This window comes from Aulonocara sp. 'chitande type north' Nkhata Bay, linkage group LG2 (assembly GCF_057382095.1).
Source record: "Aulonocara sp. 'chitande type north' Nkhata Bay isolate Kocher_YH1m ecotype deep benthic linkage group LG2, A_spYH_male_GT1.1, whole genome shotgun sequence".
Taxonomy (NCBI): Eukaryota; Metazoa; Chordata; class Actinopteri; order Cichliformes; family Cichlidae; genus Aulonocara; species Aulonocara sp. 'chitande type north' Nkhata Bay.
In genome coordinates this window covers 6572491-6600069 of record NC_141345.1, presented here as the reverse complement: position 1 = coordinate 6600069, position 27579 = coordinate 6572491, and the positions used below count along the sequence as shown (strand labels likewise).

Genomic DNA, 27579 nt, shown 5'->3' with positions numbered 1-27579 from the left:
GGAGCTAAAGCACCCTCCCTCTGTTCCCCAGACTCCTTTGCACCTGGCCGTTATCACGCAGCAGAAGGAGGCAGTGGAAGCGCTGCTGCTGGCTGGCGCCGACCCGACGCTGACGGATCGTCACGGCAACACAGTGCTGCACCTGGCAGCTCAGCATGAGGGAGAAGGAATGATCCAGTTTTTACTGCAACACAGAGAGCTGAGAGAGCTGCTGGACCAAACCAACACAGCAGGTACACACACACACACACACACACACACAGAAAAACACATTTTTTTCTTGTATTATAGGTGAAATGAGTCTTGGTGAGTTTTCAGGTTTAACAGACAAAGACACGGGCACGTCACAGAGAGCCTGATCAACTGTACACTTCCTATTATCCTTGAAAACTTCCCAGAGTTACTGAATGGAAATATCCTGAATAGCTTCACAGTCGAGTCCATTAATCATAAACGTCACCAAATGTGCGGCTCCAGCAGGGTTTTGTCTTTGCGGAGTTCGTGTTGTTTGATGAAGGTCGGTGTCATCGATCTGCGAGTTAGCACGACTACTTGAATCTGTAAAATCAGAAAGTCGAGGTAACAGCGACTGTTTTTGTAAGATTCCTGTTTTTGTCAAAGAGACAGTGCGGGGGTGTCGTTTTATGCAATGCTGTGTCAGACGTTATCGTTACTGTCATCTCATTTGAAAACCTATCGGTAAACATGTTTGCAGGTCTGTGTGCGATCCACCTGGCGGTTCTGGCCAACCAGCTGTTTTCTCTCAGGGAGCTGCTGGAGGGCGGGGCCAACGCAGAGGTCCAGGAACGCAGCTGTGGCCGAACGGCCCTCCATCTCGCCACAGAGACTGACAACGTATCGCTGGCGGGCTGCCTGCTGCTGGAGGTACGCCTGGGTTATTGGGCAGACTGGGAGCTAACAACCAATCAGAGCAGAGACCTTTGCTGAGGCTTTGCTGGCTCAGCATCAGAGCTGCAGCAAATCATTATCTCGTTAATAAAGTGGTTACACATTCATATAGATGCACAACTGTGAGAAAGAATTTTCATACAGGTGATGCACAGGTGAAACTAAACGTTTAATGTCGTCAGCATACAAAAGCATCAAAACTTTCATCTGTAAAGATTTTAAATTCTATTATAATTATGAAGTTTATTAGTTCAGCAGTGTGACGGTGCTTCAGAATAACACAATAAAAAAGTCACACAGGCGGTAGAAAGAAACCCATAAATTCCGATCAATTACAAATCACTGATCGCAGAGACATGCAGGACTCGAGTGCAACATAAATTATGACATACAGTCAGTCTAAAATATGGGATGGTTCGGTAGTTACACATAAATTACATGAAATGTTCTGGAAGATAGAGCACTGAGCATCGTCAGCATGCACGAGCGCTCAAAACTCTCAGTATAACTTAACCTACACAATAAACACACCCACACAATTTAAAAAAAGATAAAATACAAACGAGATCCTAATGTGTCTTTAAAAGTGACTTTAAAAGATACTGACAAAGAAATCTGGAGTTCTTCAGCCAGGAACCACAACCTCCCCTAACAGCAATGATTAGGAGTGGTAACTGTTGATTGGACAGTCCACTAAAGCTAAAGTTATTACATATTTTTCTGATATCTAAAGCTGTCCGTTTAGCTTCATAGGCTTACGTGGGTCCAGCTGACTGGGGAGTGTAAGCAAACCCTTTGTAGCCTCGTCTCCAACTCCTCAGAGTGGACAGGGAGGCCTTCCTAAGTCAGCCAGGAGATACAGTCTCTCCAGAGTGTCTCAGTTGGACATGCCTTTAACACCTGAACTGATCAGGTGGTCAAACAGTCCTAAATAAGTTTTTTAATGTTATTAAGAAGAAGATGCTGATGTTCTCTCTCTCCTTGATTTGACTTTAACTGATGAAGGATCAGATGACCGATGGAGTGTATGACGACCAGTGGTGGGCGTCTCAGTGCTGAGGAATCTTTGTGTGATGTAACTTCACCTTTGAGTTGCCTTTGCATGAAGTGCTGTTTGTGTGTTTCTGCCATCAGGGAAACGCCAAGGTGGACTGCTGCACTTTTAATGGCTCCACCCCCCTCCACATCGCTGCGGGTCGAGGCTCTGTCAAGCTCACGGCTCTCCTCATGGCTGCAGGTAGATTTTTATTAAAGCTCAGAGTTCTTTTGTTCACCAGGAGCTCATTTACTAGCATCCACCTGAGGCCCCATCGTTTCTTACGGCTTCCTTTCTGAAGAGGACGAAGCCTGTGAGACGTCCTGATCTCGTGTTTAATAAGTTCGTATTTGGGTCTTTTCAGGTGCAGACCCACAGAAGGAGAACTTTGAGCCACTGTTCTTCAGGGAGGAGGATGAGGAGGAGAGCTGTGAAAAGGAGAGCGAGGAGGAGGAAGATGAAGGTTACATCCCAGGGACAACTCCCTTCAACATGGCTGCCACCCCTCAGGTACACGTAGCTTCTGAGCCTCTGGTGGACCTCACGACACGAAGCAGATTAATGAACCCGCAGGTGTGTGTTTGCAGGTTTGGGATCTTCTGAACGGCAAAGAATACAAACCAAAAACACCTCAAACGGCCTTCGTCCCTCCTCAAGGTGAGCTCCTCCCCACACGTGGACACTTTATTACCCTGTGATTGACCACCGTGTTAGACGTGGTTCATTGTTTCATAACCACGAAATACAAAATCATGACATCGGCGCATCGGTTTGCTGATGACATGTTTGCGTGTGTAGGCGACCTGGCGAGCCTGGACACAGAGGTGAAGCAGGCGCTGTGTGGCACTCTGGAGAGTGAAGGATGCTGGGAGAATCTGGCTCACAGTCTGGGTCTCGGGATCCTTAACACGGCCTTCAGGCTGAGCCCCTCCCCCGCTAAAACCCTGCTGGACAGCTACGAGGTAACGCACACACACAAAACACGATCTCACACACTCCGACACACACTCCAGCATCTGAATGTTCTCAGAAACCTGGGAAACGCCCCCTCGAGGATTTTGTGGATAAACTGCTTCCCGTCTCTCCTGCAGGTTTCCGGTGGAACGATCAGGGAGCTGCTGGCTGCTCTGAGGTCAGTCGGCGAGTGCAGAGCACTGAGCGTCCTGGAGGAGGCGCTGCACGAGAGCGAGGAAGCGCCGGCCACCAGCGCAATGAGTGGTGAGCATGCGCACATAACGTGCACGTAACACCGACTGCCAAGTCAAATGACCACGAGTCACTGAGCTGCGTTTGTGTTCGCAGGCGAGCTTCTGTGCGCTCGGGTTCAGGAACTGAAAGTGGACACTCGAATCGACAGCGGGGTCTGCGACAGTGGGGTGGAGCTTTCCACGGCGTAATGATCTGATCGGTCCACCTCCAGCTGAGTCCATCCATCCACCCGTCGTCCCTCGACTCGCTCTGGACCGAGTGCGACGCTCGTCCTCGTGATGGGTTCAGGGCTGAAAGTTTCTCTGAGCTTTTTAAACCAGTTTGTAGAAAAAAAAGGGTCAAAAGAAAACTTGATTGTAGCGCGTGAAAACAGTCAAACTCAACTTTTACTTTTTTTTTTTTTTTTTTGGCCACGACACTCCAGCAAAGACGGGGAGCAGCTTCTGTTCCCGAGGAGCCAATAAAGGAAAAACATACCAAAAATCCCCCCCGCCTTGGTAAGCTGACGTCTCCTCCTGAGGCGCGCTCTGTTTTCTGTGGATTCGATGGTAAAGTTGTGGATTTGGGGGGTTTTCTGTTCACTTCAACCGCTGAACGCTTCGCACAGTTTGTTCTTTCTGCAGCCGCCAGCAGAGAAAAGGTGCTACGAAACTGAAACGATTGTAAAGGATCAGATGTTCTGTAATCTGTTACTCGTCTGGTGTTAATCAGAGGGCAGAAACGCGCTGTGATGACACCTCAGATTAAAGAGAGGTTTACCACAATGGTGATGAAACTGGCCTCTCATGGGTTGATAACTTTAATCCACCTGCCACAGCCATTGTACGATGTGAGGATCTTAATCTTATTTTTCCTGTTGGTTTACAGCTACAGTTTACTCGCATAGGTGTTCCTAATAAAGTGGTCGCTTTGGGCAGCATGAGCAGACTCTTCACGGACAGATTATCACGCGTTTTATTCAGACACCCCCCCGACATCTGAAACTCTCCTCCTGGCGCTTTTTTTTAAAGTATTATTTACTCTCTAAAATTTCAATGACGATATGTTTTCCTCTCGTGACGTCATCATGAACTGAACCTGGTTTTTATTTCGTGATTTTATTCTGTGGCACGAGTGCTGAGGGGAAACTCAGAGAAACGAAATGTAAGGCATTGTGGGAAAGGTAGTCCAGAGCTGTGGGTAGCTGCTGTTCCTGTTTCTGTAATCCAGCAGATGATATTTATGTTCCTGCCCTGCACTGTACAGTCAAACATGAGCTTTTAACCTTTTTTTTTTAAATAAAATCTGATTGTTTTTTTAAAATAAATATTCAAATTGTGATTTATTTCCACTCACCTGCTCAGCTGTGGAGTTATCCAGAGAAGCTGAGATGTTGTGTTGAAAAGAAAACATGGTAAGAGTTTCTGATAATGACAACTGTGTGTGTTGGAGACTGCTAAACACTCAGTATATCACAGGCTCAGTTTGAAATAAAGGATTATTTTGAACTATAATCATGCAGTTTAACATCAGCTAACCCAGCGTGACCAGACAATGGTTAGGTCCAGTACCTCCAGTTATACTGAATATATCCCAGATTCATCCTGCAGCAGGACGATGAGTCTCAGCATCCATCCGGAGAGATAAAGGACCAGAACAAAAACAACTTGTATTGAACTTATGGAGGTGTTCATAAAACTGGTAAAACCTCCTAAAATCACTGAAGATATCAGCGAAACGAGAAGAAATAACCACAAAGGCTTTACGTCCCAAACATCTTTGATCTGTGATGAAGAGATACAAACTAGAGTTAAAACACTTTGTACCACAAGACGGCGCAGTGAGTCCAGGGCGATGCGGTAGACCTGGGGTAAACATTTAAACACCGCCCCCTGGTGGTTAAAAACATGACATGTTGAAAAGAAACGCTGAAAGCTGAGCTGCGATACGAAAAAAAAGTCTGAACGTCCTTCAGCTTGAGTTAAATTCTTAAAATTTTCTTTCTGAAACATTTCAGATGTGCAATTATATTTCTGTTTCCTTTACAATTTTGTGTTCCAGCTACTCTGAAAACAAGAAAAAGATCAAATCACTGTGCTGTTTTTGTTCGTTATGACTCTACATCACTCTTTTGTGTTTAATCACAAAGTCCGAAGGAATCCCGAGTAAATCTGAAGCTTCATAAATCCACAGTGATCATGATCACCATGACTGATCATCACCAAAATGATCAGTTTGAGATTTTTTGGCTAGAATTGAGCAGCTCTGCTCTGTAAGAAAGACGTTACATTGGAGTTTTTAACATGTGAGATGTTTTCACTCTATTTTGTGAAGTAATTACATAATAGCTCCTGTTTTTTTATTCTTTAGTTGTTTTGTAATTCCTGGGGAGTCTGGCTAATGAGCCTCCAGAACCTTTTTTTGTCATTTTACACTTATTTAATTTAAGCAGCATTTCTTCATTGTGTAGAAAAACTGTGACATTATGTTGAAATTGCTCTGTATTTCTTAATGAATGGGATTTAATGTGTGACTTATACTGACAGAAAGTCCAAACCACTTGTGATCTGTCTGTTCTCTCAGTGTGAAACGATTTTAACCTCCCTGAGCAGGAGGATTAATTTCGCTGATAACGGCGTTCATGTGACCTCTGAGCGTGGCTGATGATGTCAGGGTAGCGGCTCCTGCTCTCAGAGTCCGCTTGTGTTTGTGACGAATAAAAAGAGTCTGTTTCCATTCTTCCACCTGTGAGCAAAGCAGAAACAGACTTTTTTATTCATCAGGAGGAGTCTCAGAGCAGGATGTGATTCCCTGGAATGAAAACAGGACAACAGGAGCTGCAATTTGTTCAGCTTTATTGAGAAAAACCATCACGGAGCTATTAGTTGATCGATCAGCCGCGGGGAGCTCGGTTTGTGTTCCAGTGCAAAAAGAGGACAACAGTGTTGGATGATGGATGAACTAACGGCTCTAACGGTCTAAAAACAACAGAAACCAAAAAGCCTTCTTCTTCTTCTTTTTTAAAAAGCGGTCTCATCTGCAGGAGCAGTGAGTCCGCTCTGCTTCCTGGTTTCTCAGTTGGCACGTTGACGGCTCAGAGTCTCAGCCCTTCACCCGGAAAGCAGAAAAAACCCAAACAGACAAGCGATAAAAATCAAAGGATGGGACGGGAAGGAAAGGTGAACAAATTGCTGTTACAGGTGGATGAGAGGGGGCGTGGCCACATGAGAAAACAGCAGGAGGCAGATCACATGGCGTATTTCTGAGTCCAGTCCTGAGCCGTCTTGTTGTACCTGCAGGGAGGGAGAGAAAAGGTGAGGAGGCGGGAGAGGCTGCAGGACGATGCCATGCCTGAGAAACACAGACCAAAATCCACCTGCAGCCATTCACAGGAAACAAAACATCATTGTCACCGCTTTACTCCCACTCGCCACACGTGCAGTTTACCCCAACTGTTAAACACAGGACGCTCCTCAAGCAGCAACACCTGCAGTTCCTCTAACGCCCACCAGAGGCTCCAGCAGTGAGTCAGTCCCCACAGAAATAAACATGTTTACAGCCCGATACACAAACTGTTTGGTCTCTATAGATAATTTCCCCCTTCATAACACCTGTACATGTGTGAGTTTTATTATATCTCACGTCTTTAGGTTTGCGTTATTTTCTCTCCCTGTGACGTCCGCCAGGTCGTCCCTACCTGCGCTCCATGCAGTGAGAAAACTCTGCAGTCATGCTTTATTTGCTTCAACGTGCGTCTGAGACACAGAATCAGCAGGCAGCTCAGGTGAGCTTCACTCTTACCCTCACAGCATGGCATACTTCTCTGTCCACTCCCTGGCTAGTCTGTTATACCTGAGACCAAGCAGCAGGACACTCGGTTATAAACCTCCCGCTAGGCTAGAAGCCGCTCTCCTCGTCCTTTGAGCAGCCGATTACCTGCAGGTTAACAGGTGTGGACTCACCTCACAGGGTCTGTTTTGTAGATGCGGGCGATCTCTGGCACTAGCGGGTCGTCGGGATTCGGGTCACATAACAGAGAACAAATGGACAAAAGGACTGCAGAGAGGGAAAAGAGAGAGTCAGAGCAGCTCTGAGGTCTGCAGCGTGCTCCTGCTTTTCACACATGACTGAGTGATTATGAGTCTGTATGGGGGACAAAAACTGCCAACAAACAAGCAAACACATCACATTATAGGCAACAATTATTATGAAAATGTGATGTATTTATTATACTGATTTCATTTGCTTCATTATTTATTATTTACTTCTTCTTCTTTTTTTTTTTACTTTTTAAAATTTTAATTGTTTTAGTTTTGGCAGCTGTGGGCCTCCATACAGACACACCTGCAACGACAGCAAGAAAACAAAGAAGAAAAGAAAGAAAAGAAAATGCATATGTTCAGGGAAATGTATATACAGGAGCAAAGCAAAAGTAAGATAGTACATTTAAAAAATAAACAGGAAAATTATTTAAATTAGTTGAAAATAAAAAACTGTAACTCTTAAAAAATAAATGGAAAAATTATAATATTAACAGAAAAATAAATTAAAGTAACAGGAATATTTAACATACATAAATATGAGTAAATGGAAATATAATAGCATAATAATTAAAAGTAATATTGCGCATAAGGTAAAAAAATAAATAAATAAGGATGAAAATGCTTTAAAAATCAGATTTCAGCGTCAGGTTCAAACTTTATTTTCTGCTCTGTGAACAAACCTGTTTGATGTAAATATCATTATTACCTGTTACAAGGTGAAACTACAACCAAACAGCTCCACCTACTGGTCAAAACCTGTACTAACAGTAAAGAATCACTGCAGGACAGAAGTTTTTAACCATTTGTCTCCCTCTGACGGGAGCGTTAGAGTCGCTATCTATAAATGAGATGCCTAATTATAGAATCTTTATTAATAAACTACAAGAAAATTAAAGCTAAAAAAAAATATATTTCACACATCTTTTCATTATTCTCACCAAAGGGGAGCAGATTTAAAAACTCAATTTCAGGGTTACAGACACAGAAACATTTGGCCGTTTATATGAATGTTTCTTACCTTTAGAGATAGTTAATGCTGGAGACCACTGTGATCTCAATATATCCAAACAGATGCTGCCATTACTGTTTATATTTGGGTGATAAATTCTCGTTGTAAAGGCGACCTGAGCGGGGAGAGGAACCGAAACGATTTAGCATCACTTCAAAATCTCAGACATGTATTCAATTTTTTTTTATTTATTTTAATTTTAAGGAAGTTAAAAGGCTTCAAAGGTTTAATAAAAATTTTACCTTGGGGGGTTTGAAGGGATAATCTGTAGGGAAATGAATAGTCAGGAAAAATACGCCGCCCTGATAGGGACTGTCAGGCTGCAGTTAAAAAGAGAGAGAGGTTAAACACTCACATGCTCACACCACGTCACTGCCAACAGTTTGTATAAATATCAGTGAAACGGCCCCTGAATCGGCTCGAACTCCGGCGCCGTTACACCTGCAGCAGTTCTGTGGATTCAGGTTTTACAAAAAACACGACTGCAGCGTTTCCCACAGAATCACGCTCAGCTAGGCTTTCAGTTTGTGCTTGTTTTGACAAACTAACTGCAGTTTTTAGCTCCAAACTCTGAGGCGGAGCAGCTGTTTGATACTTACAGGTCCCATAATAGTAGCTTGCCAATGAAACACTGTAAAAAAGAGGAGACGAGGGTTAGTGCAGCACACTCGTTCCTCTCTGTGAACTTTTGCGTAAAGAAAACTGAAAAGTGGTCTTACTGTCTTCGCCGACAGGACCGGCGGAGCACTGAGCCGGAGGATCTCTGGACAGGTCGGTTAGCTCCTGCAGAGGAACGACAGACGTTAAAGCCCTGCTGACTGACATCAGCAACGAGGACATTTACTGATGTTGGTCACATCGAGTTCACAGCTGTACTGAAAATGTGATGAAAAAAGATAATATGGTAATAAAAACCCATCAGCAGACCCATGGGTTTCTAACGACCAGATGGCGAGTGGCTTGCAGTGGTTAACGCCGTTTACCAGTCTGTACACCAAAAACCTCCCCGCAGCCAGTTTGGTTGGGAGGAGGCTGCTGCTGCCACTCAGTGTAAGAAAAAAAGAAACTACATTTTTTTAAAATGTTTTGCTTGCAAAGACTTGTTGACGTCCTGCTCAGAGCCGTCGCCGACATGTTGCCAACTGTTCACCGAGCACGCTCAGCTGACTGATTAATTGCATTTTAATTTTAATGAGGAAGAAGTGTAAGGTCTCGTTTTCTTTGAGTTCCTTGAGTTTTGGTGCGAAGGTTACCTCCAATGGTGTTTTTACAGTTAAGCGGCCTCTTCGTGTGTCCTGTGTGGAGACCAGGCCTTTAAAGATGTCTGAATCCAGCAGTCAGGACTTGAAATAGCCGCGGTGAAGTTGTCAGGTTACGGGCTAAACTTGGCCAGCGGTGAATCAAACTCTAAATGTTACTGCGTCTGTGTGAGAGTTCAGAAACCCGCCGAGCGTTTCCTTGCTGAGATCTGCGATCATTTCTGATGTTTCTAATGCAAGTGGCTGTTGAGCTGCTTTAAAACGACTTTTTATTCTTCTAGCAAATAAGTAACTGAGCGTGACCACAGCTTTATTCTGAAGGAAATAAATAAGAGGCATTTACTTTGAAAAGCCTGAAGGTTGGTCTCCTGTGTGAAGGCTGCATTAAAACACTCGGACACACTCAGGCTTTTATTGATGTGTAAGCAACAGAGTCTATTTTTACCGTTGACAGAAGAGCCGAGAAGACACACGGCTGTCATGGCTGTCATAGGACAGGTGGTTTGTGTTTCCAGCCTGAAGCCAAACTGCCGTGTGTGTGTGTGTGTGTGTGTGTGTGTGTGTGTGTGTGTGTGTGTGTGTGTGTGTGTGTGTGTGTGTGTGTGTTGGTATGTGACATACAGGCGAGGCGCACACGGCTCGTCTTTCAGGTTCGGCCGAGTTTAGGAGGCGAGCACAAAAACGCTTCCTTAAAAACTCCTCACTGCCTCCATTTTTATTTATTTATATTTCCAGTAAACTAAAGTTAAGAACAATTATTTTGAATGAAATAAATAAACAGTGCACCAGTAACACTAAAAATACTTTGAATAAATTTTATGCTGGATTTAAATTTAAAAATGGCAAAATTAAAATAAATAAAAACATCTGAAATGCTGTCGACATTAAAACAAACAAGTTTTAAAAAATTATTATTTATTTAAAATTGTATTTTTCTAAATTTTAAATAGCCTACAGATACACTAAATTTACATCAGTGAAAATAAAGAGTAAATAAAATAAATTAAGCTAAATATTGCTGGATAAGGTGCATTTAAAAAATAAAATTATCTTTAAAATTGCCCATAAGCACAACAAGAGTATGAAGCAGAGAGCCTGATTTAACCGAGTACAGCAGTCAGCGCCGCTGGGATTCCCGTTGTCACTGATCTAAGCCTGGCTATGTTAAACACATTTAACCTAACAGCAGACCCTCACTGAGCACGCTCAGTAAAAACAGCCATTATGTCTAATGAGTACTGTTTTCCCCTGTAGAGATGTTTGTATGGATTTCCTGATAAGCTGAAGGGTGAAGACGCGACATCTTGGTTGGTCAGCGTCCACCTCTGCGTTTGTAGTTTACGCTCGCCATCGAGGGCGCCAGGCTTTGGTGTCGTTTCAGCAGCCATGTTGAAGACATGAGTGCACAATCATGTTGGCCTTTACCACCATTTCAGTGGAGCTCAGTTATTCCTCTGTACAATAACCAGATTATACAGAGAGAGCCACTGCGACAGCTGGAAAGACGACTTTCTGGGAAAAATCCTGCGATTTCTTTGCTTCCTGTTTTCATCGCCTAACATTTCAGATTTCCTAGCAAACGAAAATCTGTTTATGTTATTGTTTTATAGAACAAAATGAAACAAAATATATAGAGAGGAGGAAGGAAAACAGCAAAAAAAGAATTAAAACATGAAGAGCCCTGAACTCCAAAGACTGACTCTCGGGCAGAGAGAACTGATTTCTGACGTTAGGTCCGTGCATAGAAGTCATCTCAAAAAAGTGAGCTTTCCTCGTTTTGCGGTCTCACTGATTCACATTCTGTATGGAAACACCAACATCTGTCCATCTACAGCTCAGCTTGTGCCAAAACGTGATCGTCTGTATTTAAACTGCTGTAAACGACTTGTTGACCTATAAAATGTGAAACATGTAAAATGCATTCCTCGTGAATGACGTCAATATTTCTTGAGCTACAAACAACATTCCTGTCACATATATATATGTGTGTGTATATATATATATATATATATATATATATATATATATAACAATTCTGTAACTGTAACTTCGGTCGTTGCTGTGCTTTTTGGAAGTCGAATTTCCCAGAGGAACCCACCCGAGGGATTAATAAAGTTCTATCTTATCTTATCTTAAGCCACAATAAGTGACTTTTATATATCATTTATCGACTTCAAAGGTCTCATTTACATTAAAAATATATTTTTTTTAAAAGAGATCTGGCAACAAGTATAAAAATAGATCTATAAAGATGTTATAATTGACCAAAAATCATGGACTGGTTATAATGTAGGTAAAATAACACAGTTGTTAAGATTCTTGCAGATAATTTCTTTCTTTTATCTATAACCCCTTTGTAAATCCTGCTCACTAACGTCTATTTACCAACATTGGAAATTGGCAACACCGTCACACTGTGAGCACTTTGTGGAGATGAAGGTATTCAGGATGAGGGGTAGAAAGACATCTGTCAGCATCTGGACTGAAAGCAGCAACCTGGAGGTTAGCGTCAGCTGCTCTCACCTGTCCAAACACAGCAGGGTCCCTCGGCCCTGACGGACAGACCTGCAGAGATGCACTTTAATGTGAACACAAACACACATTTACAAACTCTTCGTGTCTGTGGGTGAAAACCATCAACTGTAATCACAGCTGCCGGAGAAATGCAAAGGAATAAAAATGTGTATATGTAAATGTGACGGAGAGACTAAAAAAGAAGGGTTAGTAATTGTAATAACGTAATAAACTCTGACAGCTAATGAGCTCAGCGGAACCGAGCAGGAATCACGGAGAAGAAACCAAGTTTATTTTAAAAGGAACCAAAGAGCAGAGCAGCTTCAGGCCTGGACCATCGTTAGGTCTGAACCCCGAAAGACCCGCACTGAGGCTGATTCTCGGCTCAAACCTGCCCCCGAGTGCGGCTGATTCCAGCACATAAAACACGACTCACTGTGCGGCTGCACGGAGCTGCATTTCACCTGGTTTAATGCGAAATGCTGCAGCTGCAGTGCAGAAGGCAGGCTAACTGCTAGCTCCCAGCACACAAACGCCACACACGATGTTAAATAAACGTGAAACAGAGGGCGGTGTGTTACCTTAGAAATTCGTTTTAAAGCCATTATGTCTGCGGAGAAGGGACCGGTTGTCGAGGAGGAGGTGCAGGAGGAGGAGGAGGCCAGCTAGGTGTCGCTAGCTAACTAGCATCTAGGAGTGTGCTAGCTGTGCGGCTGTGAGCTAAGCTAGCTTGGCTACACAAACTGCAGCGATGTTCCGTTAAAGCTCGACTTTTTCACGTCGCAGAGTCCAGCACATCAGCCCCGACTTCAGGCTGACACTCCGATAACGGCCCCGGGACCACCGAAAGCTCAAAATGTCTTCCGTTACACACCGAGCAGCTGTCAGACAACCGGGAACAGGAGGTCTCACTCCGACCTTGTTTCCGGACACCAAATAAGAACCACCGATAGGGTGGAGGTCTCACTCCGACCCTGTTTATTATCCAGAAGACCTACTGGCATCAGCAGGGCCGAAGCCACCTGCTACAGAGGTCTGAGGCAGTGTTGCCAACTCCTCAGTAAGGAAAATCGCTATTGGCTGTCCTAAAAGTTGCTAGAAGTCGCTAAATGTGTGTGAATGTGTGTGTGAATGGGTGGATGACAGGTTGTGTAAAGCGCTTTAGGGTCCTTAGGGACTAGAAAAGCGCTATACAAATACAGGCCATTTACCATTCAAATGACGTCATCACCTAATTTGCATAATTGGTCATGCTAATGTAATTGTAACCTACATTGTAGGAGAGGAAAAATAACATCGTGGAAGAGACATAAAGTGAGTAAAAACGTCCTAAATGCATTTAGAATTTATTTAGAACTACAAATAAAATTTCTTTTAGCAATTATTGTATGTCTAATGTCACAATTCCAACGCAACTCCTGTGGTGAGTAGTAGTAGGTAACCTGAAATAGGCACTCTGGTTGAGTTACTTTGTGTGTGTGTTTATAAGTAGTTTTAAACCTTGTGATCCACAAAACAACATAACAGTAAAATAAGAACTGACTGCTACAGTCAGCGCTGGAGCAGCGGCTTCGCTCATGCGCGATTCATTTGCAGTTGGGGCGCATAGATGTGAACATCTCCTGCCCTGATAGCAGCTGGGGGAGGACTATCCTCCGCCCGTGAGCGCCTTGGCACCGGCGAGGTGCCCACGGCAGCACCCGCTGCTTGTTGAGAGTAAGAGCAATATGTGCTTTCACGTCAAAAAGTCGTCATAAATAAGTCTCCAATAACACCAGAAAAAGTCGCTAGTCGCTTTTTAGAAAAAAAGTCGCTAAGGGGGTCCTCCACACATGCCAACAAAGGCAGTTTCATTTGCGTTTACTAATATTCAAGAAAAGATTGTTTGAAAATGGGGATTATTTTATTTACTTTGTTTTAAAGGAAACATATATTTATTAGTTGGCTTATTTTATTGGTAATAATGATAACTGCTGGTTGCAACCTAACACTACAGAAATTGTTAATTATTACTGTATTTTTGTTAAAATAAATGTCTTTATTTAAGTATGATCTGCTCATTCACACAGAGAAAAAGGTTTTATATGGAAAATAAACAACATTTCAAATATTTTCACAGCAGTTAACAACAATCATATTTTCTGCTGTTTTTAAAAACATTTATTTCATTGAAGTCTGAGGGAAAAAAGCCCGTTCATTCAAATTAACAGAACAAATAAAATAAGTTATAATATAAGTTATAAAAGGAAGTGGAAGTATTAAAAATTCCTTGCTTCTATCTCCACTTGACTTTAATTTTTTGGGGAGTTGAGTATTCTGTTACATCTATTGATCACTATTGTTCCAGATGGTTATTGGCAGTTTAATCACTGAGTGTGTCAGTCCTGAATGAAATGGCTCTTAGAGCCGACTCTATGACGTGAATGAAGCGAGCCTGCTCCTTATCGAGAGCCGTGGGTTTTATTTCTTTCTCTCACTCTCTCTCGCGCTTTTTTTCGCTTCACTCTGCACGTGAGCCTTGTGCTTTACCAGGCAGAGGGGGGCGGGGCGGTAGTTACACACCAGTAGCACAGGAACAGAGCAGGAGGGAGAGAGAGAGAAAGAGAGCCAGGGACAGCAACGTCACATTAGAAAGGTCTAGTACAGTGGTTTTTAATCTGGGTTCGATCGAACCCTTGGGGTTCGGCGAGTCGGTCTCAGGGGTTCGGCAGAGCCTCCACCGTGACATGCACGGCTAATTTTGTGCACCAGTAAAAACATATCTATGTCTTGAATTTGAAAATATCATATTTTATTTTTCACTAAAGAGGGGTTCAGCGACTGCGCATATGAAACTGGTGGGGTTCGGTACCTCCAACAAGGTTAAGAACCACTGGTCTAGTAATCATTAGTGATGGGTCGTTCGCGAACGAAATGGCTCTTAGAGCCGACTCTTTGACGTGAACGACGCGAGCCGACTCCTTATCGCGAGCCGTCACGTGGGTTTTTTTTTTCTTTTCCTTTCTCTCAGCCTCTCTCTCGCACTTTTTTCCCGCTTCACTCTGCACGGGAGCCTTGTGCTTTACGCTGGGCAGAGGGGGGAGGGGCGGTAGTTACACTCAGTAGCACAGGAACAGAGCCAGAGAGAGAGAAAGAGAGGCAGGGACAACAACATTAGAAAGGTATAGTAATCATCCACAACTATTTTCGATTGCAGATGATAAAGGATTGAGAAAGTTTATTCATGCAGGTCCATATGACAGAGAATGTGCATGTTCTTTTAGTTTTCATATTATAATTTATATTTAATTGTGTTGTGGTTTGCAGTGTTTTGTGTTCTTTTCATTTTAAATTTGTGAAAGGAAAAAGCTGAAAATTTAAATAGTTAAAACTTGAAATGTGAATAGTTGATTTTTGTATTATATGATTTATGTATTACATTTTATGTGGAGTGAATAAATAAAAGTATATTTACGGTGGCCCCTAGAGACAAAGCACATACAAACTTCAAATCACGTACGAACTCTGAAGCATGTACAAACTCCAAAACACGTAAAAACACGTACAAACTCCAAAACACGTAAAAACACGTACAAACTCCGAAGCACGTAAAAACTCAGAAGCACATAAAAACTCAAAACACGTACAAAAGACAACAGAAGTGCTCCAGGATGCTGGGCGCAGTGTTGAGCCTTTGTTATCTTGTGGCTACACAAGCCAGCAAGTACCAACGACCGGATTTGGTGTGTGGTAATAACAGGTAAATGAACTTTTTTTTTAAATTATTTGAATATATATATGAGTGCCTGTGTATAAATACACAAACAATACACACATGCTTTCAATTGTGTAATTTAAGTGATCTAGTAGCTCTGCTTTGGAAGTTCAGTTCATGCTAGAAATGTGTTTTGGAGTTTGTACGTGTTTTGTCTCTAGGGGCCACCGCATATATTTATATATAAACATATATAAATAAAACCACTTGTTTTTATGTTAGTAATTCCTTTTGCGCATAATTTTATATTATTGTTAATAATAAATTAATTAAAGCAACAAAACAACCTGAAGAGCCGGTTCGGGGCCGAAAGAGCCGGCTCTTTTTAGTGAGCCGAACCGAAAGAGCCGGGTCTCTAAAAAGAGCCGGAAATCCCATCACTAGTAATCATCCACAACCATAGCTGGACTGGCCAGCGCCTGGCGATTTTTTGTTTTTATGGGCCGATCACTTTTTTTTTTTTTTTTGGAAGGGTATAAATAATGAAAGGTGTTGGATTGGCCAATTGGTCATGATCGACTCTGGGCTGGACCAATTACAGCCGAGGAGGTCGGATGCACCCTCCCCCTTGTTTAGCAATCTTATAGACGAACTAAAGAAAATGGAGAACAAAAAAAGGAAAGGAGGTGCAGAAAAAATTAGGGCCAAAAAGAAACAAGCCCTTCAGGCAGACGCTGCCAAATGTGTAAAAATAACTATGGCATAGCTTCCACAGATTTAGCAACATCAGCAAGTGGTGGAGACCAGCAGGTGGATAAGGGAAAGGGGAGGCAAGAGGAGGAGAGACCCGAGGCGGCCGCCGGTCATAGTGGCAGAGGAACTGAACTTCAGGTAAGAAGTTATGACCTGCTGTCTATCTGTGTCAGATATAAACCAAGTTTAGTTGTAGTTTGTTTTCGTTGTGCTGACTTTTTACAGTCGCTTAGAATAACTGGTACTGCGTACTAGCTAGCATGACGGAGTTTATATACTGCTGGGCGGGTGCTATGAAGTTACTGATAGTAAATTTTATTTTATGCTTAAGGTTAGTTTCTCAAACTCCTCAAAATCTTAACAAATTGTGCCAATCCTTACATGTTGCACCAGGCTGATTTATCATCAAGTGGAGAAGTCTGTGACAGAGGAGACAGAAGAGCAGCAGAGAGAGATGGAGCAAGAGAGAGAAATAAAAGAGCAGGAGAGAGCGATGGAGATGGAGAGATGACTTTATGTCATCCATGAGGGATGCATTTGACATATGTTTCACATATTATAGCCCAACAAGTTACTTATAGCAATTTAAATACGAGCAATCAGTTTTTGGCAAATACCGGAAATCACTTTTTGGCACAACACCTGCTATTTTTTGTGTTTCTTTTTATCGCTGTGTAACTGAGTTCAATTGAAAGCCTGCATGGGCTAGTACCTCTTGCCACAAGTTACCTCTGAATGACGTCACATTTTTGGTGGGCCGGTCTCTAGTCAAAATGCCCGGGCCGATTTTTTGTCCCAGTCCAGCCCTGTCCACAACTATTTTCAGTTGCAGATGATAAAGGATTCAGAAAGTTTATTCATGCAGGTTCATATGACAGAGAATATGCATGTTCTTTTTGTTTTCATATTTTAGTTTATATTTAATTGTGTTGTGGTTTGCAGTGTTTTGTGTTGTTTCACTTTAAATTTGTTTAAAAGGAAAAAGCTGAAAATTTAAATAGTTAAAAGTTGAAATGTGAATTGTTGGTTTTTGTATTATATGATTTATTTATTACATTTTATGTGGAGTGAATAAATAAAGGTATATTTACGGTGGCCCCTAGAGACAAAGCACATACAAGCTCCAAAACAGTACAAACTTCAAAACACATACAAAACACAACAGAAGTGCTCCAGGATGCTAGGGGCAGTGTTGAGCTTTGTTACCTAGTGGCTACACAAGCCAGGAATTACCAATGACCGGATTTGGTGTGTGGTAGTAACAGGTAAATGAACATTTTTTTTAAATTATTTGAATATATATGAGTGCCTGTGTATAAATACACAAACAATACACACATGCTTTCAATTGTGTAATTTAAGTGATCTAGGTATTTCTGTTTTGGAAGTTCAGTTAACGCTAGAAATGTGTTTTGGAGTTTGTATATGCTTTGTCTCTAGGGGCCACCGCATATATTTATATATAAACATATATAAATAAAACCACTTTCTTTTACATTAGTAATTCCTTTTGTGTATAATTTTATATTATTGTTAATAATAAATTAATGAAAGCAACAAAACAATCTGAAGAGCTGGTTGGGAGCCGAAAGAGCCGGCTCTTTTTAGTGATCCGAGCCAAAAGATCTCTAAAAAGAGCCGGAAATCCCATCACTACTAAAGACCCAGCTACTGTATTTCACAGGTAGAGAAAAGAAAGAGCTAACTTTAGTCAGAGATGGAGAAAGATAAGAAAGACAGGAGAGGAAGAAAAGAGGTTAGATTTAAAGTGAAGGACCGCTCATTTAAAGCTCACATGTAAGCCCTCATGTTGTTAAATCACATATTGCGTCTGTACATGTGAGATTATGTTGTTTCATATTGTGAAACGTACTAGAAATCAAACTGAGGGAGACTAACTGTGTTATTTAAAGGCTTGAATTCATTTGTGTACATCCACAAAGAGCAGCAGGTCAGCTGATCACAGCCTGCACACTAAGAAAATCTACTGGAGCTCTCAGTAGAAGTTATTGTGAGTTATGATTATTTTTCCCACACTGAACCATTACAACCAGTTTAGTGTTCTCCCACCTGCTGAATCCACTTTAACCCCTGACTACACACATTTTCCTGTTTAGAGGTAAAATGGCCCTCTACAATGGAGGCAACAGGAGATAGAGTTACTTTTACTTTTCTTCTTTTTTTCAGATTGAAGCTGAGTATAATTATAATAAAAACATTAGACTAAAGTCTGTATTTACCGATATTAATTTATCATTATGTTAATATAGAGCAAGGTTCAGTTAGCTTTGCACAAAATAGAAAAAACCTCCAAAGAGCTACTTTTACTTTATTACTTTGGGTACATTTAAGAGCCTGTACTTTTTGGGGCAATCGTGGCTCAAGAGTTGGGAGTTTGCCTTGTAATCGGAAGGTTGCCGGTTCGAGCCCCGGCTCGGACAGTCTCGGTCGTTGTGTCCTTGGGCACGACACTTCACCCGTTGCCTACTGGTGGTGGTCAGAGGGCCCGGTGGCGCCAGTGTCCGGCAGCCTCGCCTCTGTCAGTGCGCCCCAGGGTGGCTGTGGCTACAATGTAGCTGCCATCACCAGTGTGTGAATGTGTGGATGACTGGATGTGTAAAGCGCTTTGGGGTCCTTAGGGACTAGTAAAGCGCTATATAAATACAGGCCATTTACCATTTTTTACTTGAGTAAAGAAGTTGAATCAGTACTTCAACATTCACTGCAGTTTATTTTTACAGTAGTATTTGTACTTCTACTTAAGGACAGAATGTCTGTACTGTGGTGCTGGGAGAACCAGCCAGTAGCTCTGCGTGTCTGATGTGGCAGAATCAAAGCAGAAGGAACCCCTCAGTCTTCTCTCAGGATTGAACCTGAGGTCATTCGCTTGTTCGTGGAATGTTTAAAGCGCTAAACTGTGGAGCCACTGCATAAATGTGTAACTGAGTCTAACTGATCTAAAAAGTGCCAGAAAGTTTGCTGTTGAGAGTTTACACTGAAACATGTACGGGTCGATGTGAGGATGTTAATGCTCATCAAAAGCTTCATTCGCTTTTTTACCCAGGATAAATTTTGTTTGAAATATTTGAAATGAGTTTTTATTTGAAATAAATATTTGAGTCCACTGAAATAAGCAGACCCCTGTCATGGGTATGCTGAGCGTGATAAATTCATCGTCTGAGTCTCATTTACAGGCACACAGAATAATCACACACGTGTCTTTGAACTCTGCTTTATCTAAATGCACCGTGATGATTTAGCACTGATGTTATTAATGAAGCAGGTGGTTGGTGTTTGAGCGGCAGTGTAATCCACCCTTCTGTCCAACAGATGGCGCTCCCTGCCTTCAGTTGGTGAGGAAGGCCGCGTGATGGAGGCCAAATGCCTCAGAAATAAAAGAGATTACGGTGAAAACATCTTTTATTAGGGAACCTGAACAAACATGCAGCATCCAAATATTAAAGTTTTGCTCATAAGCAGCTCTGATCCAGATCAGTGCAGTTCAGAAAGCTGAGAGGACGACTCACATACTGTACAAGCTGTGAAACTATCACAGATACAAGGAAGAAAATCTACTGAAACTGGACAATAAAACCTATAAGAGAGAAACCAACATTATGAAACATGAGAGTAAAAACAAAGAGACTAAACAGAATATGAATAATAACAATGTGATTGCAGCTTTGCACTAAAATGTCCCTCATTTAGCATGCAGTGTGTATTTATTATTTATTCCTCTGTTTATTTGTTTGTTTAACAGGATCACGATGGATAGTTCTGGGTGGATTAGAAATGATTCATTTTGCAGTCCAGGAGTTTTTGGGAGGATTCTTTACCTTTGACGTTTGGTATCAAGAAAAATTAGCAGACATGAATGTGTCTCTGTATTATTTGTAGGTAAAACTGATCCAGTTCACACTCAATAAACCTATAAATGGCCATTATGTGTAACTCTTAATTGGTTAATTGGCGGTTAGCTGGATTTTCTGTGGGTTTGGATTTGAGTGCACTGGTTTTTACATAGAGTCCTTTTACATGGATTCACCCAATCAATCACACATTCATGCAGCTCTTTATTCTGCACTGTGTATCTAACACACCCTCACAGGTATGCAACAGGAGCGATTTGTGGTTCACCGTCTTTCCCAGAAATCAGAGGATGGAACCGCTGAGCTTCTCCTGCTTCCTGAGACACAGAGGCCCCGGATGAAGGATGGAAGAGGTGAGAAGTAACAGGAACATCCGCAGCTTTCTGTCAAATAAGGTAACACACTCACTAGCTTCGGTGTAGGCTGACGGATTGTGCTGACATGCGTAGTCCTGCTGGAAAACCCTACAAACCCTGCTCCTAAAATAATCAGGATGCAGGAGTTTAGGGGGGGAAAGTGGATATTTGGTGTGATATCCTCACAAAAACATCAAACTGGAATAAGAAAAACTGGGAGTGAACGTTATGATGTTCCCAAGGAAGTATTCTCTTTCTGGATCCAGGTTCTCGGTCCATGCACGACGTGGAGGGAGGCATGCGGTCTCAGGCTGCTCATGTTTACCTCGTTTATTCGAGCCTCAGAATTCAGTAAGCTGCAGACAAACTTTGCAGGAAATCTCAAATCTGCTGCTGATTTTCCAGCTGAAGTCTACGAGATGAGGAAGTATAAAGTATCGCTGCAACAATCAGAGGTGGAAAAATGCACTTTAGATTACTGATACAGTGAGTTTTACAGTTCATGCACAGTTCTCAAGTGCATCGGTTTTCTTTCATGTTATTGTTGCCGTGGTCACACTCTTGGATCAAAAATACAATCAAAGGAATAAATGATAAGCTGCTGGCAGATATAATTACAGGTCTGCCTTTGAGTTTTGGTTGAGGTTAGCAGGAACTATTAAAGCCACGGAGAGGCTGCTGTCAGCTCAGTCTGCACAAACCAGCCAAACACTGCGACTCTGAGGAGGCCTGTGATTGGCCAGAGAGCCTATGGACTGAGCCCAGACCAGGTGCTGCAGTAAAGTCACCTTTCAGACCAATTAAATGAAGGCATTGTGAACAGCTGTGATGTCAAACTTCACGAAACTAAGTGACTATTTCATGTCTCTGTTTGAGTTTCTTTTTCTCTGAAAGACATGATAGTGTTCTGTAGGGATTCGTTTTGTTTTTCAATAATTTTTATGTAAAACTGAGCAAAAAAATATCAATTATATGCAAATCCTCATCTGTTGCGTTCTCACAAACTCGTTACACTGCTACAACATTACAGTGACGTCATCATAGTCGGGATGTTTTTTCATCTTTTTTTATTTCCATGCTTCTGTTTCAGCCTAAGTCTGAAAAAACAAACAAACACGAAACCCCCAAAACATCTGGATTGCAGACCTGGAATAATTTAACTATTTTGTTCAGAAACACTCAAAATATTTACATTATTGAAATCTTTGAAAATGATTCAATAACATTCAGTAATGTTAAAAAGCACACAGCTTTCCATTCCTCACACTCCCCTTTGACAAATTCCCATTTTTAGGATTAAAAACATCACAGCACAGTATGCAGTGAGGATTATAAATGACGCCACTCAGACATTTGAAATATAATTTGAAAATATCAAATAAACGTGCAGAGAAAGTGCACTTTTCTTTTTGCAGTGTGGGGAAGTTCTCGTGTAAAGTGGATCAAACACTCTCTGAGGTGAAATCCTGAAGTTTGCCGTGAGCGTACCGAGTTCTGGTTTCAGCAGCAGGCGGCGGGTTAGCACCGAGTGTGTTGCAGGATATTTAGGAGGGTTTGGGGGCACCTCTGAGGTTAAATGCCCCTCAGATGGTTGAAGTGGTGTCATGACCCCTCCCAGCAGGAGGTCTGCAGGCTCCAGGATCCTCTGATCCACCGAGCCTCGATCCCACTTCAGAGGATGAAAAGAAGGATTTGTTTGGATTTTCCCATTCAGAGTGTGCATGTGTGTGTCCATGCGTGTGTGTGTGTGCGCTCTTGGATGATGCCACTCCTTCCAGCCCTCCTTGCGTCTTTATTTAAACATGAACAGAAGGAATCCCTCAGTGCTGGTTTACAGTCAGATTAAACAGACGTGTTTTAACCCAGTCTTGGTTTTAAGTTTTTGAATTAAACTAGTTGTTTTCTGTGACAGTCTCTTTCTCTTTTCAAGCTTTTGCTTTGTTCAAATTCGACACATTTACCTTATTAAAGAAATAATTTTACACCTCTGGAAAATCAGAACTCCATGAGAGCTGTTTCTGTATGGCGGCTGACAAAGACATTAACGCCGTCCGATTCTTTGGAACCACCGCAGTCGTGTGTTTGAAGGAGAGTTCTTTTGGTTTTCTTTACTTCCTGGTTCTTATATCCTGTTCCGGTGGTGCATGCTGATATTAACCATGAATAAATAACAACGTCAGTGAACATACAGTAAACCCTGTGAGCTAAAAACTCAGACTGCCAATCATAAAGACAAAATCTTTTTTTTTTTTGTTGCCATTTTTGGATCTGCATGATGTCATGAGGAGGACGGGCACCTCAGGCACAGTAACCATATTGATCATCTATTTGCAAAGCATGCCCAATCAGAAGAACGTTTACCTTTAAAAGGGGGAGGGGCTAAGACAGCTTGTTTCAGACAGATGATGAGCTGAGGGACCCAGGATAAGATAAAGAAAGATTAGCTTGAACGGAGAATCATGCAAAGCTCTCCTGGTGGAGTTAAAGCGGAAAATTATGGAGATGGAAATGATCCAATGGGTCTTTAATGTAAATCCACCTTAATGTGTAACACTGGTTGGCTTATTTACCCACTCAACATGATTGTGAATGTTTGAACCCTGAATTTCACGCACACACTGACTGTGGGTCAGTTTTTAACTTGGTCAGAGAGAAAATGAATGAATAATCAGAAGTTTGAGAAAAGTAAGTGCTGCAGTAACGAAAGCTCAGCGGCTCACTCAGACTAACCAGTCAAACTTACTGTAACATCCTGATGTTAAACATCAGCAGGCAGACAGCGAGTTTGGATAAAAGTCCTCAGTGTGTGTCATGTTTTCAACATTAAAGTCTGATTTATTTTATTCTGTCCAAAGACACACGCAGCAGTTTATTCTGATGCACTCACAGCCGAAACGTCACCACAGCACCAAACAGTGAGCTGAAATGATGAAGCTGAAGTGGATTTAAGGTGGAAAGTTGTATAGAAACATTCTCTTGTAATGAGAGAACTTAGTAAACACTTCTTCCTGGGTTCGGTCCCCTTCAGGGATCACCATCTCCTCCTATCCCAGCCTCCTCTGCGGTCACACCAACCCTCTGCACGTCCTCCTTCACTACATCCATGAACCTCCTCTGTGCTCTTCCTTTCTTCCTCCTGCTCGCTCCATCGTCATCATTCTTTCCTATCGGCTTTCCCTTTGCCAGCCATAGTTCCTACATTTAGAGTCCCTGCTCTCACCTCCACGCTCCAGCCTTTCCTTCTCTCTCTCTGCCTCCTCCTTCTCCTCCTCTTCTGTCTTCCGCCGGTGCCCTGCTGGTCAGCAGCACCAGTGGCGGCCGTTGTTAACTCATGCCCCGACTGATCCGGTACGGAAATTTCATTCATTCTACCTAATTTGCCCGGGGTGGGCACCGGCACTGTGGGGGCAGAGCTGTGAAAGAATTTAAACATAAATTTTCTGTGGCTGAGAGAATGAAATCAAATCAGCAGAGAAAAAAAATGAAACAATTGGATATAAATAAATGTGATAATCGCATTTTTTTAGGATGTTTGAGCCTTTTTTAACATTTTAAACTGAACATTTATGATTTGATATCTGTTAAACAGGAGAACAGAACAACGCAGTGACCTACTAACATGTGCTTTGACTCATCATGACTAAAAGAAGGACAATGTTGTGTTTTATGCCAAATTTCTCCAGTTCCAGGATTTCCCCAAATATGTTTCAGGGGCCTAAAAGAGTCAGGGAAACGGGGCCTGAGTCAGGATTTACGCTCATGTTGTTATTCTGTTTTCAGTCCGGTCAGAGAGAAGATCTCTGCAATCAGTGGGTGACTAAACGTGCCGTTCATATCAAAGACTTGTAATTCTAAATGTCTGTTTCTTTCACTCTGGTAGATAAAGTACACTCAGGTTACGGTGGCTTCAGTTTCAAACTTTAATCTCACTGCTCGGAATAGTTTGATTTTTCCTCACGGCTGGACACATCACTGATACCGACGATTATTTCTGATGAGCCGCAGCGTGCTGATCAGGCTCGCAGTACTGGTCTTTGCCCACTGTGTGGCGCCCTGTGTCTGTAGACTGAGCCCTCCTGACTGCAGCTGCTGCTTGAAGTCACTTGTGAATTTATGTTTTTAGCAGCAGTGTTACAGAACAAAGCAACATCTGTGTTTCATGCACGACAGATTATCCTGTTTATTATGAAGAATTAATAAAGTCATTAAAGTGAAAAAATAAAACGCAGGTAAAGGTGTGTTTATCTTTGAATGTTGGAGATCCGTCTTAAAGGTTAAAAGGAGATTTAAATGCGCATGTGTCTGTGCAGCGTATGTCTAAATGTGCGTTTAGTGCTCGTGTGGTCGCATCCCGCTCGTCCAATCATTGTTCTCGTAGGTCTGCCTCGGAGAACAGGCCTGGCAGCGGCTCTTAAGCCAGTTCCAGGATGGTTTGAAGACAGATGAAGGGTACTCGATGAGGGACTCTGGAGTTCCACGGTTACTTGGAAGCAGTTCCAGGGGGTCCATGGTGGAGGCCTCGGGTGTTTTTAAGTGAGTGCCAGGGCATTTGGAGAAGTTCCTGGGAGGGTGTGGGAATAAGCAAGGTGCATCTAAAGGGAGGTTCAATGAGCTGCCTGACGTGCAGGCTGGATTCCAGAGCCGTCATGTTTTTCTAATGAAGATTGTTATAATTAAAGTTCAGGTCATTTTCAAAGGTTCCAGCAAACAGTCCTGCTTCTGAGAAGACACCAATGGAAGGAGGTAATGACCTCCTTCCATTGGTGCTCTTGGAGTTGTTAGATGAAGTTGGAAGAAATTCTACCACGTGCGTTTTCCAGGATGTTTTCTTGAAGATGTTCTGAAATTCCAGGCAGGTCCAGGTTCACGTGAAGCAGTTTATTGGAGTGTTTTGACAATTGTGATGGTTTGAGGATGTTTGGGTGGTTATTAAAGTTTCTCAGGTGGTGTAGATGACAGTTTATCAGATGTGAGGGCTTTGAACAGTTTTCATTGTGTTTAAAAAAATAATTATAGAAGATATTGAGAAATTTTGTTTTCATATTCCAGGATATGCTGGAATTCAGGGTCAGCTCACTGGATTTTTTTCAGGCAGTTCTACGAGGGACATTTAGGTGATTTTTAAAGATTTGGGGATTTCTGTGTGGGAGAGAGGAGTTTAACTACAGGAGTATTTAAGGGAGGTCCTTGTCGTCTGGTGCTTTTTCTTAGAGGCTGGCGGTTCTTGATCTGTAGTTAATCGGCCTTTATGAGTCCCTGGAATGTTTCAGGTTTTCCAGGAAGGTTTCTTTAGCATATGCTGCAACTACAGGTGGGCGAGGTGCACCTGAAGCAGCTCCTGGTGCAGTTTTAGATCCTTGTTTGGATTTTAAGGGATGTCAGTTGACTTTTAAAGGTTTCCTAAGGGTCGTGGGGGTTTCAGCATCATATTTAAGGATTTCAAGGATTCCTTGAAAAGACTTCAGATTTGAGGGGCTGTTTTATTTGGCAGCAGGCTTCATTACCTTCAAGTAATATTAAAGAATCAAAAGCACCATCAAAATAAAACAAATTTACATTAAATGAAATTAATACTGAAAATTAAAAAACAGCTTTCATCCCCCACAACCTGTAAAAATGATTCTCAGGGTGGAAAAAAATAAATTACATTTATTATAGCGCCAATTTCATTAATAAACCTGAAATTTTATTTAACATAAGGTCACCACGTAAGGCACATAATTACAGGCTACATATTAAAGCTGTAAAATAATTTTTATAATGAATATTTTCGCGAGTCTGTTGCCGTCTGGTTTCTAATCCGGCCCGTCTTCATCACCCTCCTCTTCATCGCCAACATGTTTGCAGCGTCTCATTGACTTTTTCTCTCCCTACACAGAAGTATTTTTCCAGGCTTTCCAGACGTTTCTGTTTCCCTGGAGGGAGGCAGCGGGCTAAAGGAGGATAAATATTTAATCAGCGCTGCTCTGGAGTTTTTGCTTAATTAGAGGAATTCTGCTCCTGCCACGAAAACCAACAGAGATGACTGCTGCAGACGTCAGATCAGGCAAAACAGCGAGAGACGAGCTGAAAACGGTTATTACGGTACCGTTATCATTATTATCACTGTTATTATTATCACTATTATTATCACTGTCGCCGGAGGAGGCGTGACAGGTCTTGGAGGTGCTTCTCGCTTTGACTTTGAAATCAAACACACATTTTAAAGCGGTGTGAAATAAAACAGCTTATTAGCGGTTTCCCTCCGGGTGTGTGTGTATGTGTGTGTGAGAGAGAAAGAGAAAGAGAGAGAAAGAGTGTGTATGTGTGTGTGTGAGAGATAGAAAGAAAGAGAGAGAGAGAAAGAGAGAAAGAGTGCGTGTGTGTTTTTGAGCGCCATATGTCCGTGCGTAAAAAGCGCACTCTGTTGTGGTATTTGCGTGCCGCCGTGTCGGTGAGGCTGCACGCGGGATGACAGAGGAGATTACTCCGCGTGGGGCCCGTTAATCCCGCGGGTTGGCGGCTTGTTATCAGGTTCGGGGTGAAACGCGGAGCGCGCGCGGGCCCGGAAGGTTCGGATGAAGCGAGGGTGCGAGGGCCGGAAGTGACGGCAGCAAGTGTGAGACGAGTGTCAGGTACCGGTGTACCTGCGTGGCCCGCTCTGGTCTCGCGCTGGTGTTGCTTTGATTCTTTTACTTCTTCAAACTTCATTTTTCACAGCGCGCGCGGCCCAACACGCGGAAACCCTTATTTGGCGCGCGGTTTGCAAAACAATGACGCAACGCGAGCTTTCAGCCAATGAGCAGCCAGAGGCGCGACCAGTATTCAAACGAGCGGCCCATATTTGGTGTCTGCCCCGCCCCCCCAGCTTCGCGTCGGTCCCCCGGGAGCTCCGGAGCCCCGGACCCCGGGAGAAGGAGCTCTCCGCCGGGACGGAGGAGCCATAAAGAGCCGGGGAGGGAGGGGATGA

At 42.6% G+C, this 27579-nt stretch overlaps 2 protein-coding genes across 5 annotated transcripts in view; one reads left to right on the top strand and one right to left on the bottom strand.

Annotated features, from left to right (window-relative positions):
• Window positions 1-4460, top strand: part of nfkb1 (nuclear factor of kappa light polypeptide gene enhancer in B-cells 1) — a 30007-nt gene extending 25547 nt beyond the window's left edge. For both annotated transcript variants that reach the window (XM_086304391.1, XM_086304383.1), the window contains exons 17-24: window positions 32-233; window positions 716-885; window positions 2044-2146; window positions 2310-2455; window positions 2533-2602; window positions 2744-2907; window positions 3037-3163; window positions 3248-4460. In XM_086304391.1, coding sequence (XP_086160517.1) covers window positions 32-233; window positions 716-885; window positions 2044-2146; window positions 2310-2455; window positions 2533-2602; window positions 2744-2907; window positions 3037-3163; window positions 3248-3342 — 1077 coding nt within the window. In that variant the 3' untranslated portion in view covers window positions 3343-4460. The remainder of the gene's footprint in view (window positions 1-31; window positions 234-715; window positions 886-2043; window positions 2147-2309; window positions 2456-2532; window positions 2603-2743; window positions 2908-3036; window positions 3164-3247) is intronic.
• Window positions 4461-5971: 1511 nt separating this feature from the next.
• LOC147337368 (ubiquitin-conjugating enzyme E2 2-like) lies at window positions 5972-12968 on the bottom strand. 3 transcript variants are annotated; one of them, XM_086304359.1, is made up of 8 exons: window positions 12540-12968; window positions 8905-8968; window positions 8785-8816; window positions 8428-8505; window positions 8195-8300; window positions 7096-7189; window positions 6935-6985; window positions 5972-6426 (listed from the first exon to the last, which is right to left on the bottom strand). In XM_086304359.1, the coding sequence occupies exons 1-7, from the start codon at window positions 12561-12563 to the stop codon at window positions 6937-6939; spliced, it is 447 nt and encodes a 148-aa protein (XP_086160485.1). In that variant the 5' UTR covers window positions 12564-12968; the 3' UTR covers window positions 5972-6426; window positions 6935-6936. The 3 variants fall into 3 exon arrangements, with proteins under 3 accessions (XP_086160485.1, XP_086160495.1, XP_086160475.1); XM_086304369.1 differs by lacking the exon at window positions 6935-6985 and having other exon boundaries at window positions 12540-12954; XM_086304349.1 differs by lacking the exon at window positions 12540-12968 and having other exon boundaries at window positions 8905-10198.
• Between the last annotated feature and the right edge of the window lie 14611 nt (window positions 12969-27579).